This window comes from Danio rerio, chromosome 19 (assembly GCF_052040795.2).
Source record: "Danio rerio strain M-AB ecotype USA chromosome 19, GRCz13ab, whole genome shotgun sequence".
Classification (NCBI taxonomy): Eukaryota; Metazoa; Chordata; class Actinopteri; order Cypriniformes; family Danionidae; genus Danio; species Danio rerio.
In genome coordinates, this window is record NC_141039.2 from 11,092,525 (window position 1) to 11,109,397 (window position 16,873).

General features: G+C 37.5%; 1 protein-coding gene across 13 annotated transcripts in view; it reads right to left on the minus strand.

Annotated features, from left to right (window-relative positions):
* The window catches only part of grin2da (glutamate receptor, ionotropic, N-methyl D-aspartate 2D, a), a 257,377-nt gene that overhangs the window by 81,734 nt on the left and 158,770 nt on the right, over positions 1-16,873 (minus strand). For all 13 annotated transcript variants that reach the window (XM_087295417.1, XM_087295425.1, XM_087295420.1 and 10 more), the window contains one exon: positions 13,128-13,394. In XM_087295417.1, the coding sequence (XP_087151543.1) occupies positions 13,128-13,394 (267 nt within the window). The remainder of the gene's footprint in view (positions 1-13,127; positions 13,395-16,873) is intronic.

Below are 16,873 nucleotides of genomic sequence, written 5' to 3' on the forward strand. Positions count from 1 at the left end.
CTGCTTACAATACTTCTATGATTTCAACAGAATGGGTCAATGCCTGATTTTGAACAGAATGATCTGGTCAGCTTGATATTCATGCGCTAGCTCATGTTCTTCAATATCCTTAGCTCAATGGAGTGCATTTTTTATAAATCTCACACCGGGAAATGGTGGACAAGGGCATTTTCCTCACACTTTTCAGGAAAAGGTCAGAAATGTCAGACATCTTCAGATGACTTTGATGTGTAGGGGTGTTGTTTTTCTTGCTGGAGATGGGTTGCTTTTCCCACTTGTCGACATGTAGCCATAGGCCCCTGACAGGGAGATAAAACTACTCTAGAGGGTTGTTGACTGGTGACCTCCACTTCTCCAAAAATTCCTGCAGAATAACAACTGTAGTGAAAGTAGAAGTAGGGAATCAATAGACCTTCCAGCAGGGGCAAGTCTTGGCCCTAGCTATTGGACTACACCCCCACATGTTTTTTTTTTCACTGACTGTGGGTTTCATTTTCAGCTTTTTTGGGGTCTTTCTATGATGTATCCCACTACTGGAAGTAAAGATTAAGATTAAAGTGAAGATTCCATTACTTCAACCTGTTTTAATCTTGTCTTTAATGGAATTTCTTTAGGAAGTCATTAATTTAGAAAAAAAAAATCATTTGGTTAGCCAAATTTGCACTCTGGAAAAAAATGGTGAAAAAGTTTAAAATATTAATTTGCTGGAAAATAAGAAACATGGACTCAGGCAAGTAATGTGGGTATAGAAACGTGGTTTGCCTTTTTTGTCGAGAACCTTCTACGATGGCAGTTCATTTGTAACAGGTATTTTAAGGTATTGGTCAGGTAACTCCCAGTCTCTTCTGACTGACCAATGGCGTGAAAGGAAAAGTCGCATGGGAAACTTCCCTTCTTCCTTCTCGCTGGTCTGTACCGTCCCAAAATAGACAGACCAAACTTTAACTTGTGGTTTGAAACCACATTAAGCAAACAAGTTATAGTGAAAATCGCTTTGAATCCGGAAAAACGTCTTGAAAAACGCTGACGATAAACGCAAACACAAATTGTCCCGGTGTGTACGAGCCTTTAGATTGTCTAATGTCTTGAAAAGGGCATATATCAGTGTAAGAATTAAAAGAAAAAGTAAGGAAGAGAATAGGTTACAAACACATTACATGTACTTTGGGCTGAATTTTGAAATTTCTATGTGTCCATTTTAATAGTGTGTGTCTTTGGGTTTGATTGTGTAGGTCCCAGGATGGAGTTTTATTTATTTTTTATTTTTTTTGGAATGTCTTTGGAGACGGGACAGCTCTAGCTATGGCCAGCATCTTGGTAGATAAGATGTCACTGAGTGATGTCACACACAGGCAGACTCGCAGACACTAGGTGTCATAATCTCACGTAGAACAAACCCAGACCCTTTTAGGGGTAACAATAAAATTTCACCTCCGTACTGTATGTTAGAATGTTGCGAATTAGCTTAAAGGAAATTGAGGATTAATTTAAACAAGGCTTCAAAAGAATCAACTCTTTAAATCTGAACAAACAAATTGTCCCATCAATGGTTCGAATGTTGACTTTAATTACAGCTATCGCTATCAAAAAAAAAAACATTTTTGTTTAAGCAGGGTAGCAAGATCGAAGTTTTAGACATTAGATTCATAAACATGAACAGGCACCTTTCTTAATACAAAATGAAACTTTAGTGACTAATCGAACACCTAACACAAACACATTCATACAGTTGTAGAGAAGAATAAAGGAAGAATAAAGGAAGGAAAATAAGAGTTTGAGAGAGTGTAATGATTGAAAAATCACAGATTTTGCAAGACCAAACCAAGTGAACCAAAGCGAAAATAATCAATTTTAACCTTTCTATGGTCTCTCTAGGGTTACACCAGTTCAGTGGTAGTCTGGAAGTGTTACTTGCGTTACTTTTGTGATGTGAACAACTCGCTCTGTTGAGCACGTGGTAAGCTGGTTGTCAGTTCTTTGTCCTTATGAGGTTTGGAGAGGGATGGAGTCTGGATTTTCAAGTTGATTCGGCAAAACTGTTTTCAGTTTCACGGCACACTAAACTTAACTAAACTCTCGACGGAAAAGAAAGAAAGGTATCGGAGATGAGAATGTCTGAGCTGTGCGATTAACCCATTTTTGTATGGGTGACCGCCTGCTTCCTGGAGATCTCTAGAGGTTCTAGTTTTGGGTTCAAGTCTTTCTCTGGTCTGGGCTTTCTAGTCTCTCTCGACGGTGGCCTTAGGTCACAAGCTTTTACAAGGATGTTTTTTGTATGTTAAATTCCCCGAAGCAGGTTTTATAGTCTTTGTTCCAAAGTGCAGTGATTAGCATAGGCATTCTGTGTGTAAACTGATGCAGAAATGTTCAAACCTTCTTAAAATGTTAATATGTTGCACACGTGTTAACATAAAATGTAAACAATTGTTCCGTACGCCAAATTAGCTATGCAGGGACATCAAACATGAACTACCTATGATCATGTTTAGCTGTGGTAGAGTTAAACACTGATTGCAAAAGTAATAAAATTTTAATAGATGAGCAAGAGACTTGTTGCAAAACACCTGATTACACATAAAGAGAATAAAAATTTACAATAAAAGTATCAGTCTTGAGCAAGGAGCTTAAGAAGTTCTCTGTGCGTCCAGTTGTGAGCATTCCTTTGTGTCGTAAATACCTTGGAATCTGATTACAACTGACTATCCAGTCTTTTCATGGATAGTAGTTGAGGATGCATTATTTGTTGAATAAAAGCAGAAGAATTATGTGTCTGATCGGCCACAATTTTTACAATAAAACACGGGATAATCCCGGACAAAAATGCAGGTATGCAGGTTTTGCAGGTATGATCAGGACTGACATTGGTAACAAAATCAATAAAAGTAGGGACTTTTTTTTGAATGATTCCACAAGAGTTATAAAGGTATGGATATGGTTGAAAGTTAACTTGTCGTGACTTAAGTTCTTTTTTAAATGTATTTGTGTGCTGGATTTAAAAGTAAACTCAAAAGTTTAATTGAACTGCTTGATACAAACACTTCCATGCTGAGTCTCTGTGAATTAAACACATATATTTATAAAGAGGGAATATATTCGTATTGCCTTTTAGCAGTTTTGATGATAGAACAGTTTACGAGTTAGTTTTTTGGTAAAGCTTATTAAAATAAAACATTACAAGTAAGCGTATGTCTCAAAGCGAAGACCCAGAGCTCTTACATTTCTAACAAAGCTCGCCGATAACATCTGCACTTTGATGTATCATGTGTCTGCCGGGCCTTAACACAAACCGAACTGACGTTTAATCACTGCGAGAAAAAAGTTGCTATCACATAGCATCAAGCTGACCCCAATTTTTTCCCCATTCTTTTCCATGCGGGAGCCATGACAGCCGCTTTGAATGTGCTCCTGTATCAGTCGCTGATTACGGTCTGAAAGTCTGGGTGCTTTGGACACTGTGGAGAATTAATCAGTCAAGTTGTTGAACACAGAGGATGTTCGGCTGCCGTGGCCAGTGCTGTGGGGAATTGAGTCGGCCACCTTCAGGTCAGATGGAAACTGTCATTTAATGTCACGCTGCTCTGTAACATTACGGATGCATCTTCCCTTTCGTTGGGCACATGACCTCTTTCTCTTTGGGAGCCTTCACGTAAAGGCCAAAGCATGAGAAAGAGAAAGAGAGGGAGGAACGGGTACATGCGCAATGAGGGAGAAGGTTAATGGAGAAATCAAGATGGGAGTTTGGAGATTTACAGTATGCATCAGGAGTTTTGCTTTATATTGCTGGTTTTGGAGAGCTATAGAATAATTGCCTTGGGGTATTAGAAATGGCTTTTCTCCTTTCAGTGCCATTTTCATGTGTCTGTAATTAACCAATACTGATCTGGTAATACAATTGGGGAGGAAAAGAAATTGAAAGAGGAGCTGGAGTAGTGGGAATGCTAAAAAAATAATGCTCAATTCAAATGGATTTATTTTTGATCTCATCGTGAATGTTAAAGAGATCAAACAGAAATTGAATTGAAATTGTGTTATATACATCAGCAACATGCTCATATCAGCTGATGAAATGGGCAAACTTATAATATGCTCAGGCTAATACTGTATATATACACACACCACTATATCATTTTGTTGATTTTACTCCATTTTTATCTGCTGCTGATAATAATAACAGATAAAATGCTTGAAATTGTGTAATCACTTTGTTAATTAAGCAAAGTGGGCTTCATTGTACTGGCAACCAGCCAGCTTTTTCATTTAGTAAGATTTCTTGTTCAGGCAGGGATGTCTTATGCCTCATTTGAGCATTGAGTGGTACAGTACGGTTCGGTACGGGCAACCTGTATCAGGCTTCTGTCTCCATTGCCAATAGGTACCAATGGTTCCTTTTTGGTGGGCAGGGTGTTTGACAGAAACATACATTTAGGCCTTATTTGGATTCATACAGTGCATCCAGAAAGTATTCATAGCGCTTTACTTTTTCCACATTTTTTATGTTACAGCTTCATTACAAAATGTATTAATGTATTTCCTTAAAATTCTACACACAATACTGCATAAAGACAACGTGAAAAAAGATTTTTTTTTTTAATTATTCCAAATTTATTAAAAATAAAAAAACCTGAAAAATCACAAAGATGCTCTATCAGGTTGGATGGAAAGCGACCATGTACAGCCATTTTTAGATCTCTCCAGAGATGTTCAATAGGATTTAGGTCTGGGCTCTGGCTGGGCCACTCAAGGACATTCACAGAGTTGTTGTGAAGCCACTTCATTTAAGTTTTGGCAGTGTGCTTTGGGTCATTGTCCTGCTAGAAGATGAACCATCGCCCCAGTCTGAGGTCAAGAGCACTCTGAAGCAAGTTTTCATTCAGGATGTCTCTGTACATGCAGCATTCATCTTTCCCTCTATCCTGACTAGTCTTCCAGTTCCTGCTGCTGAAAAACATCCCCACAGCATGATGCTGCCAACACCATGCTTCACTGTAAGGTTGGTATTAGCCTGGTGATGAGGGATGCTTGGTTTTCTTCAAACGTAACGCCTGGCATTTGCTCTAAAGAGTTCAATTTTAATCTTATCAGATCAAAGAATTTTGTTTCTGATAGTGTGAGAGTCCTTCAGATGCCTTGTGGCAAATTCCAGGTGGTCTGCTATGTTTCCTTTACTAAGAAGAGGCTTCCGTCGGGCCACTCTACCATACAGGCCTGATTGGTGGATTGCTGAACAGATGGTTGTCCTTCTGTAAGATTCTCCTCTCCCCACAGATAAACACTGGAGCTCAGACAGAGTGACCATCGGGTTATTGGTCACCTCCCTGACTAAGGCCCTTCTTCCCCGATCACTCAGCTTAGATGGCCGGCCTGCTCTAGGAAGAGTCCTGGTGGTTCCAAACGTCTTCCACTTATGGGTGATGGAGGCTACTTTGCTCATTGGAACTTTCAGAGTAGCAGAAATGTTTCTGTAACCCCAGCCTTGTGCCTGGAGACAATCCTTTCTCGGAGGTCAACAGACGATTCTTTTGTCTTCATGCTTGGTTTGTACTTTAACATGCACTGTTAGCCCTTAGACCTTATATGGACAGGTTTATGCCTTTTCAAATCATTTCCAATCAACTGAATTAGCACAGGTGAACTCCAATTAACCTGCTAAAACATCAAGAATGATCAATGGAAACAGAATGTACCTGAGCTCAATTTAGAGCTTTAAGGCAAAGGCTGTGAATACTGATGTACGTGTGATTTTCAAGTTTTTTTATTTGTAATAAATTTGCAACAATTTCAAAAAATCTTTTTTGTACATTCTCATTATGGGGTATTGAGTGTAGAATTTTAAATAAATAAATAAATTGAATCCATCCATTTTGGAAAAAGGCTGTAACAAATAATTTTTGAAAAAGTTAATCACTATGATTACTTTCCGGATGCACTGTATACGATACTCATATACAGTCAGTACAAACCACTCATCTTTATTCTTCACCAGCACATTAACATCTTGTTAAAAAGTAATTCCTAAAAGGCGATAATAGTTGAACATGGCAGTTGGTTCATGTTTTAGGTTGCTGAAAGAATCATTTGCTCCTTTGTTTTTTTGGGCTTTTCCTTTGTTTTTGTTTTTTGCACGTCATTCTCACATTACCGTGTCTGGAAGGATCGGATGTCAGAAGAACTTCAATAATCATGCGCACATTATTATGATCAGCTCAAGAAGTTAATTATTTCAAACACCGATGAACACGCAAACTCTCTAGAGAAAGTGAAACCCCTCACACTTAAGACAGCATTGTAAACAACTACGGTTTTGTGGCTGTTCTTCAATACAACACCAGGTTTGTTTGAGCACAGGCCAACCATGGCTTGTTATTATATGTATAGATTATTACAGTATAATGGCTCAGTAGTGTTTTTAAAAATGACGCTTCCTTTGTTTTCATTCTCCTGACTTGTGCACCCACTAGTGAAATTTTTCTGTAAAACAATAATGTTCAGCTGCGCGTCTAGCTCTGCCTTTTGGTACCCTTTTGTTGTGCTTGGTATCCTTTGGAAAGGGTAAACATGTATTATACTAATTGAAATTAAATTAAAATAGAGCTCGACTTAAAAAAAATTGGACTTTAAAGGTTTAAATTTTCAAAATATCTGCAAAATTACTGGTAGCTATAGGTAAGTAATAAGGAGTGGTTTTAGCAAAGAAATCTGCCAGTAAATGTAAAAAAAAGTAAAGCCTTAGATATTAATATTACTACAATTTTATTTGCCATGGATATTTCAGCCTTCTAAGGACCTCTCTCGAACATTTTTAACAAAAGGAACAGATACATGCGCAATGACATAGAAGGTTAATGGATAAATCAAGCAGGGAAAATGGAGGAAGTGACTTTCAGTATGCATGAGGAGCTTCGCCTTATGTTGCTGATTTTGGAGAGCTATAGAATAATTGCATGGGGGCATTAAAGCTGGCTTTTCTCTTTTCATTGTCATATTCATATTTCCGTAATTAACCAAGACTGATTTGGTAATACAACTGTTAATTGCGCCGCCAGTGAAGCCACTTTGTATTAAAATGGAAAAAAAAGACAAGAAAAGAAAATGAAATAAGAGCTGGAGAAGTGGGAATGCTAGCTTCAATGAATGAAAAGAAACAGCGACAGAGAATGAACTGGACAAATCGCAACTGAGAGAAAGAGCCTTCAGTGCTGCTCACAAAAGAGATTGATCTGTGTGGAGATTGGAAGAAATGAACAGATAAAAAAAGAATGCGTTGATGAAGCCTTTAAAATTACCAAAAAAAGGATAATGAATGTAATAATAATAAATGTTGGTATTCAATTCATTTAAAGTACAATATGTAAAGAAAGGGAAAAAAAAAAGTTATTATATATACCTTTGGGTGGCACAGTGGCTAGCACTGTCGTCTTACAGCAAGAAGGTCGCTGGTTCGAGTCTCAGCTGGACCAGTTGGCATTTCTGTGTGGAGTTTGCATGTTCTCCCCGTGTTCGAGTGGTTTTTCACTGGATGATTTGGCTTTCGCAAATTAGAATTGGATTATTAATTTGGAAAATTAATATTATTAAATAAGTAACTGAAAATAAGCATAATCAATTTAAAATAAATACATTGCTGGCGCATTGCTATTTTGAGAAACTATAATAGACTGTTCTTTAGACCACAACACACACTCGGTCTATTGTCGAGCGCAGAGCACATTAGTTGTGCACCTCGCTTACACATTGCTTAACACACACAAGATGTACAGCAATACGCACATATCTTTACATATGAAAAAGAATTAAAATATTAAGCATAGGCTGTATATAGAATATAATATTGATATATATATATATAGGATATAAACATAAAGGATTCAAATATTACAAAACATTATTTTCTACCCATACATAAATATAAAAACCATACTTTCATGCCTTCTTCACCTCGGGAGGCTTTTTCAGTTTATTTATAACAATTTGCTTTTGTATAATGTTAATATTATTAGCAGTATTATATAGTATCTGCATATTTATATTTGTTTTATTAAAAACAAGCTTAGATTTGTCCACCTGTCAGGTTTTAGACCATATGGGGCACAGCATGTGTATTAGGATATAACTCAGGTTTTTTAATACACATCACACTAATTGTTCATTTATTCGTTTGATGGAAATTAGAACTGAAGTTAGAAATAGTTTTGAAACAAATCTTTGCACTTAACAAACTAAATTAATTATTTATAGGCTAATTGATGTCTGTGCATACAACATGCTTCCCTATCCACGAGAGTGAAAGCGAAACAAGGCTAAATAATGAGGAGGCTCATCTCTCATTCTCATGCTGTATATGCTCTGTTTAACTGTTTTCTTGCTAGTGAAATGCTCAGTTTTTTATTACAAAGTCCTCATGTAAATAGCAAATGTGCCATGGCGCGACGCAACTGACTCTTAAAGGGAATGGGAGATGAGACTCTAATTGGTTTATTCTCAAAACACACCTATAACTCATTAAGAAAATAAGCTCAACCCTTTTAGAGCATGCGCCACGCCGCAAAGCTGATTTTTTTATCCTTAAAATAGCAGAGGATTCCGACACGCCCTAATTGCTTTTGCGCCCTGCGATTTGCACTTTGCGCATGGATCGTCAAAATAGAGCCCATAATATTTGCTCCTAGATTTTTCTAAAGAATAAATACACATAAATATTTTATTATATTAATCAATAAATAATTACAATCTGAACTTTAAGCCTTTAAGTCAGGGGTCACCAAACTTGTTTCTGGAGGGCCGGTGTCCTGCAGATTTTAGCTCCAACCCTAATCAAACACACCTGAACAAGCTGTGTTGAGGCAAGTTGGAGCTAAACCCTGAAGGGACACTGGCCCTCCAGGACCGAGATTGGTGACCCCTGCTCTAAGTAAACCTTTAGCATGTCAAAATATTATATGTAAAATTATACACAAGTTAATTAAGTTTAAATTTAATAGAAGCGATGCACAAAAAAATGATCAAATAAAAATAACACTAAATGTATACATTTGAAGTAGTAACACTGATCATGTGTCTCCTTTGTACACAGACAGTCAGTTGATCTTGCATGCACTGAAGCTCAATATGCTCTTTGATCATTTTCAGATCATGCTGGAGAACATCACCATCAGCTTTAACACAAACGCGACGAGACAGCTGCTCAAGTGCTGCATGCAATTAAAGTAAAGAGAGATCTGTCAAATATTAAGACATTCTGAAACATCACTAAAATTGCTCTACTGATAATTGTACAAAATAACACTCAGAGAGATTTAGTACGGTAATGAATATGTATATAGTGATGTTAATGCTTTTGGTCTTGGCGGCACAGATCTTATACGCTGCAGCTGCTGTTGCTTTAAGGCGCAGAGCAAGTACAGAGGCTTGCTACTCCTAGTAAACTCACAGTTGCTGCTGCAAACATAACATAGATGTAACCCCTAACAAAGCAGGAGAACATGAAGACAAAATGAGTTATTCAGTAAGGGTGTAACGATTTATCGTTGTATGATTTATTGCGATGCAAAAATGTCACAATATGCATCGTGGCGTTATGACGATTTTATTACAATATGAAGTCCGTTTTCTCTTATTAGTTGAGCTGTTTGCACGTGAGCTACGTTCCACCTGCTGTCGCATGTGAGTTCAGATTGCAGCAGCAGTAATGTTAGCAGACCAAGATGAGTGGAGTTGAAATAGAGGATGGCCCATCCTCTCTAAATCAGACGTCTGGCAACATTTCGGTTGTACAGTCATTGCTTTAGACTCATCCGCTTTTTGACACGCATACTGGGTCAAACATCCTAAGTTTTAAAGTCTTCACAGTGATTTACATACTTTGCACAGCGACAGGGATACCTCCTAATGATGTTGAAAGAGTCACATACTGTATTTATAAGGTACAATTCACCCTAAAATATCATTCTGTCTTCATATAATGATGTATTGGCGGCCGCAAAATCACACATGACGTGAGCTGACCGTGAGCTGTTACTACAGAGGGCGGAATATGATAGACGCGCGCGTATGGCAAGCCGTTTTAGCATTAAAACCTTTGTTCTGACTATCCATAAATATATTTAGTGATATCTCTAATTATATTTTGACTAGTCATAATAATAATTCGACTAATCAGAATGACAATTAGAGATATCTGCAATTACAATTGTACTAGTACGAAATCAGATTGGAGATATCTGCAAATATATCATGACTAGTCATATTCCTCCATTGACTTCCATTAAAAAATATTTGCAGATATCTCTAAATGAGTTTTGACTAGTCACAATTGTAATTAGAGATATCTCTAAATGAATTTAATTAAATATGAATTAAATACCTGGAAATGTGGATTTTTTTTGCACACACAAAAAACGCAAGAGACCAAGCAAAGCCTTAAGCTCTTGCTGTTAAATTCAATTGAATAGAAAGCTTTTTTTTTTGCACCTTTACTTAAATTGTTCCTTAATTTTGTCTTATTTTCCAAAAAAAAATTTTTTTTTAATTAAAATTGAAATTAAAATTGTTTTGTTTTCCAGAGACAGGCCTGTTTAATTTATTTTCTTAAAGAAGGTTCAGTTTAACAAGTTGAAAGAAAAGAAATACATAAAAAATAGTTTACTTGGTAAAATTTGCATTTCAGTTTAATTTTCGTATCGTGAGCTGAATGTATCGTTACACCTCTATAATTCAGTCATTAGCATTAGCAAACATGCATTCTGTATATCAAGATTAGATGATTCAGTCTGGATGAATGAATTAATTTTTAATTAATTAATTTTTTGTTGTGATAAAAAATACGTGTGGTGGTAATTCCCAGAAATTTGCGGACAATTTTGTGATTTTATGTATATACCTACTATGTTAGGTATGCACTCTAAATGGCAATGACACAAATAAAAAAAAATGAAGGTTACTTATTTTAGTCTCTTATCAAGAAAAGATCCAAAACAGTGTGGATTAAGCCAATGGAAGGTTGTATCACTCTTATTTCTGTCCACAATCTAACTTTCTCTCAGATTTTATTCCCTGGAGCATCTGACATCATGTACCTCACTCAGGACGTGCGTTAGGGCTTCCCCTGCCATAATACACCTAAAGCACAGATTGTCGTAAAACTCGTCAAAGGCAGGGAAGCGTTTTCTCTTGTTAACTGCAGGAAAAGAGTTAAACGAAAACATTTATCGATTTTACGCACATTATAAAACCAGCCGCACAAATAATGTCCTTCAATTCGGTCACATCTAGCGGCCGTCATCATTGAACCAATCTCCATTAATTTAACCTGCTTGCTTTTCTGTCTGTTCTATTGCTCCGTTTATTAGATGTTTCCAACTTTCTTTTGCAGTCTGAGGCACAAAATGCCCAATTCACGCCAGGATGTCAAATCCAATCTTTGCATTGACTTCACATGTAAATCACTCACGCTTCATCCATGTCTCCTTACCGCACAGGCTGCAAAACAATTCCTCCCCCTTTCATGTAATGTTAGGATTGTGAGGGCGCAGGTGAAAAGTCATTTTTCGAGAGACACTCAAATACATCACTTGCAGATGCAGTCATGTAAAACAATAAATTACAAACTGAAATAAATATAATTTGATTATATTGTTTGTAATTGGATGTTTTAATGATATTGTTCACATTTTTTGTGATGATTTTGCATTTAATGAAGAATTTTGCAGAATTGTAAAAATTTGCGAGTTTTTGTTGATTTTTCATTGGATTCAGCGATCGCGGAATCGCGAAAAACTAGAGGGTCTAAAATTTGTAATGTTTGCTGATATTTGTTTTTTGCACCATACAGCAATGGAACTGAATCTTTACTATTTATATGTGCCTGGGCTAACTTGTCAATTAGCTTAACACTAATGTACCAAACTATGTGTGCCTTGGCTATGTAGACAACTTGCTTAAAATAAGTGTACTAGATTATGTGTGCCTTGGCTACTATGCAACCAGCTTACATTTACCATGCATTCACACGGGGCTTCAGTGTCAAGGCTTGACAGAGGGCATGCCTGAAGTTGGAGCTGATGCAATCTTAAAAGCAGCGTCAGCCAATGAAATTAGTCCGCAATTGGCTACTGTCTGAGCTGGGGTATTTGCATTTATCAGCATGATTGGTTGACACCTCTGTTGGAGCTTGAAAAATTGAGAAATCCCCAACTTCTGCAGTGAGCAACGCCGCTGAAGCAGTGCCAACGGACCCACAATTCAGTTCAGCAACACTTGACGTCACCCATTCAAAGTGAATGGTAACCGCTGACGCCCCGTGTAAATAGGGCGCCAGTGAGCTAGGGTTGTGTGTGCCTGTGCCAAATGGCATAACAAAGGTGGCTTATGACTATGTGTACCTGGGCTACCTTAGCACTAATACTGTAAACTATATGTCCTTATTACAAAACAATATCATGTTTCAGGCTGCTAGAAAAAAATAATAATAACTTAGCAACCTCCTACATGCTCATTAGAAACTTGGTTTCAAAGGACTGTATGAACACACAAACAAGGCAACCCTGCACAGTCTCAAACAATGTCCTGCTCTTAACTGTGCAATGAATAATGAAGTGAGTTTCCGTGATTTAAAAACAGGATCCAAGACCACGCCTGCGGCACTCGCATACATACACAAGCAGCAAATATTGTTCAATTCCAAGTATTCGACATACGATGTGTTCTATTTAACTAATGCAGCATGCAGCCAAACACATTTAACATGGCTAATGAAGCATCATCTTTAATCCTGCTCATCAAGTCAAGTTTAAGAAGCAAGTATGACATTCACATATAAAGTTAAACTTAATCTGTTGCTTCTGAACATGGCTTTTTCTGCTTTAAATTTAAGAATGTTTTTTTTTCCATTGATCTTACATTGAAACATATGATTGTTCACTTTAAAAACAAACAGATCGATAGCACATGGATGAAAGTAAAAGATACTTATCTATTTATGTTGTTTTGGAATGAATATATAAATAATGCAGTTCAGACTGCTGCCACAAACAACACTGAGGTATTTAAATGTGGAGGAGCAAGCTGTATTTATACTGTAAATACAGTATATAAATAATGTATGCATGTTAGACTGTATTCCCACTGCTGACCTGTGCTTCATTCTCCTTCAGCAGCCTGCGGGTTCGAGCTCCTCCCGGGTCATCGGTCAGGTTGAGCATCACCACGCTCTTTCTCTCCCAGCCGATGAACGATCCATCTATCATGCCCTCTACCATGGCCAGGAAATCCTCATAGCCGTGGTGGCGTGTGGTGACCACTGAAAACGCAGTCCAATCAAACTCCTCCAGAACCTCAAAAATGACTTCCAGCTGCAGGTCAGTGGAGCATGAAAACTGCAGGTAGACGGAGCCGCTTTCCTGAAAGAAGACAATTTGGGACATGGTAAGCCATAATGTGCAGAACCATGAGAGGCACCGAAAGAACTAGGGCATCCAAATTGAGAATGTCTGTTCATACAGGATTCAACAGGTCTCAGAAAGCGATGTTAAAATAAATGAAATAATCCAAGTTAAATGTTTACCATCTCCTCATAAATTCTTTTTTTATCAGGGCCTAAAGCAATTGTTTTGCCAAACCTGCCAAATGGCTGGTAACATTAAAAAAAGTACCAGATAATTTTTTTATTGGCCATAAAAGGCTTTTCATTGGCAGTTTGTCTTACTACTACAGTAACTAAGGGTGCTTTCACACCTAGACTTTTTTTTCGGAGCCTGGCGTGTTTCCCTAGTTAACACGATATGTTTGGCATATGTGAATCCAGCAATCGCACTCGGATGAGCGCCAAAACAACCTATCGGAGATTGCCTGACTGATATGGTCTCGGCTCGATTGAAATTAACTCTGGAGCGGATCGATTGTAGTAAGAAAGCAAACAATCCTATGAACTAACCAACCAGACTATCACAGTGTATTATGGATATGTAATAGGCATATATGGCTATAAGAGAATCATGAGGCGGGATGTCTTTCCTGCTGGAAATTCTGTGTTTCATGTCAAATACGAAAGTGAAAGCATACTGAACTATTAACAAGAGCTGTTTATTCGTTAAGAAAATGGACCGAACAGCAGTCTTGGTTTATCGGTTATTTCTCTCTATAATGTAAAGCCTATAATGCACAATTTTAGTTAAACACTATGTATAAGAAAGTCTAACCTCTGATTTATATTTGGTGATGATGTCTGTGGGTGTCACCATTCAAAAAAGAAACTGCAGCTTTTCGTTTATAATGTCTTATTGCTCATCGTCACAAATTAAAATAAGGACGCATGACAGCTGAGCGGGACTCTGACAAAATAAACCCTACAACTCTGACAAATTTGAGAAGAGTTTACTCACACGTGACTTGTTTTAGCTATTTTGGTCCATTTAAAAACTTTGTCGTCTGAAAGTGAACCGCACCGACAACAAAAATAAACACTGTAACAATTTTAATCCCTGTTTCGGAACAAAACAATCGGTCTACAGGTGTGAAAGCACCCTAATAATATTTACAATGATTTTAAGTTCATCATTGTTGAACTTTCCAAAAAAATTAAAAATAAATAAATAAGAAACACCAATGACTGGAATTGTTAACTTCATTTTTCTGCTGCCCTCACTTTAAGGACATAAACAGAGAATCCCTCTCAAACAGTTTATTTCCATTTTAGACAAATTAGTGTTTACGAGAATAAAAACCAAGACTAGCATTTTAACTCGTAAGTGTTACTGACAGCAAAACACTGTGAAAGTGAACTGAATTCAGCCCTTACACGCTGTTTTGAGTAGCAGGTTTCTCTCTGTGTGGTCACTCACTGAAAACAGATGTCAATTCATTTAAACTCCTCGCAATGCTCGTGAAAACCCTGTCCTAAAGTATGAAAACGAGCTGAGCGGAATCCCAAAAATAAACTACACTGACTAATGTGAGGAGAGTTTAATCGCATGTGAGTTGTTTTAACCATTTTGGTCCATTTAGAAACTTTGCCGTGTGAATGTGAACTGCACAGAGAACAAAAAGTAACATTGCAACTATTTTAATCCCTATTTTAGAATAAAACAGTCAATCTACAGGTGCACATTAGACGCTTGGCGAGTGTTTATTTTTGACCCTGGCTACAAGGATAACTCAGAAACACTTTCAAAGAACATGTAACTTGCAGACATTTTAACTTACAAGCTATCTAGAGGTTTTCCACCTGGATTTGGCCTACCCAAGTTAATCAAGACATTTGTGTTCCCTATTACATTTCAAACCACAGGAGAGGGCAACTTCTTCAGCAGGATAGTACTCTTCATACTTTAGCCTGAAAGCAAAGAAGGTCAAGGTGCTCCAGGATTGGCCTACGCAGACACCAGACATGAACATTATTAAGCATGTCTGGGGTAAGATGAAGTAGGAGGCATTGAAGATGAAGTAAAAGAATCATGATGAACTCTGGGAGTCCTGCAAGAGCGCTTTCTTTGCCATTCCAGAGGACTTTATTAATAAGTTTTACAAATTGGAGTCAATCTCCTCGACCACCACCAACATGCAGCATTCCCTTGAATGAACAAACAGCAGCCATACTGAGCAAGAATAACCCACCACACACCAGTTGATTGGTGTAGTGATGAAGCCAATTGAGATATGGGGATGGTAAGGAGGCCATGATGGACAGAGGCCAGAGGATGAATTTGGCCAGGATGCTAGGGTCAAACCACTACTCTTTTCAAAAGACATCCTGGTATTTTAAACAACCACAGAGAGTCAGGACCTCGGTTTAACGTCTCATCTGAAAGACAGTGCTCACTGAAAGAAAAGTGTGCGCTTCGCTATATTGGGGCTTTAGTACCGACACAGACCGCAGGTTCCCATACTTGCATGTAAAGGTCTAACTACAAAATTATGGTTGAGTTTTACAGAAAACCATTTAAAAAGACATTAAAAATGTAATTTTAGTTTTAATACAAAGTGTTCACACACTGGCTATAAAAGAGCCCTTAATACATAAAAAATTATAACTCTGTGTCTTTAAGGAGAACTAATTATTTTAGCAGTTTCTTTGTGCCCCTAAACTGCTTTATGCTTTCCTAAATTATTCAGATATGAAAAGCAAGTGGTGTTGCAGTTTCAGTCATCCGCTGCCCTTTTGTTTCAGTGTTTCTCATTCATCAGGTATTTTTTCCTTCCCTCCATTTACCCTCTGCTTCTTACTCATTCAGATCAATACAGTCATTCTTAATACCCACACAGCATGACGTAAAGGATTCATTGCTATTCATAAGCCTGTGTTTCAGGTGACATTAGTGTCCTTGGCCGCTTTAGGATTCGAAACAGTACGTTCGGCTCCAGCTCATCTCAGCATATTTTTTTTTTATATCCCAGAAGGTGACCATTCCACTGTACAATCGAGGAGATTTATGACTCTGACATAAAGCCGTATTTCTGATAGTGAAAAATAGCAACGCTTAGTCTGACACTTGCTAATGCATCATAATCATGATCAAATATATCATGAATGTGGCGTGACACCTGTTTTGTGCCTGCTGGTGACACTGGCCATTAAAGAAAAAGTGCGCCGCCTTTGTAATTGACTTTATTTCTTGAAATTCAAGCTCGCCGAATGTGACCTCTGTAGATTTCCGAGAGATCATTTGTGGGCAGATGTTTTGTGCGTCTTGCAGCTGCTAAAACAACACAGAGTAAATATTTTAATTGCAGTGGTGCAAATTACATATACACAGACAGATCATTCATTTAAATGTCAGATTACTCACATCTGCATGGAAAATCTTGATCTGAAAAAAAATCGCTTATAGAAAACATTTTAAGTGCATTTATGCCTTTAGAGAAGTTTACATGGTGTAAGGGT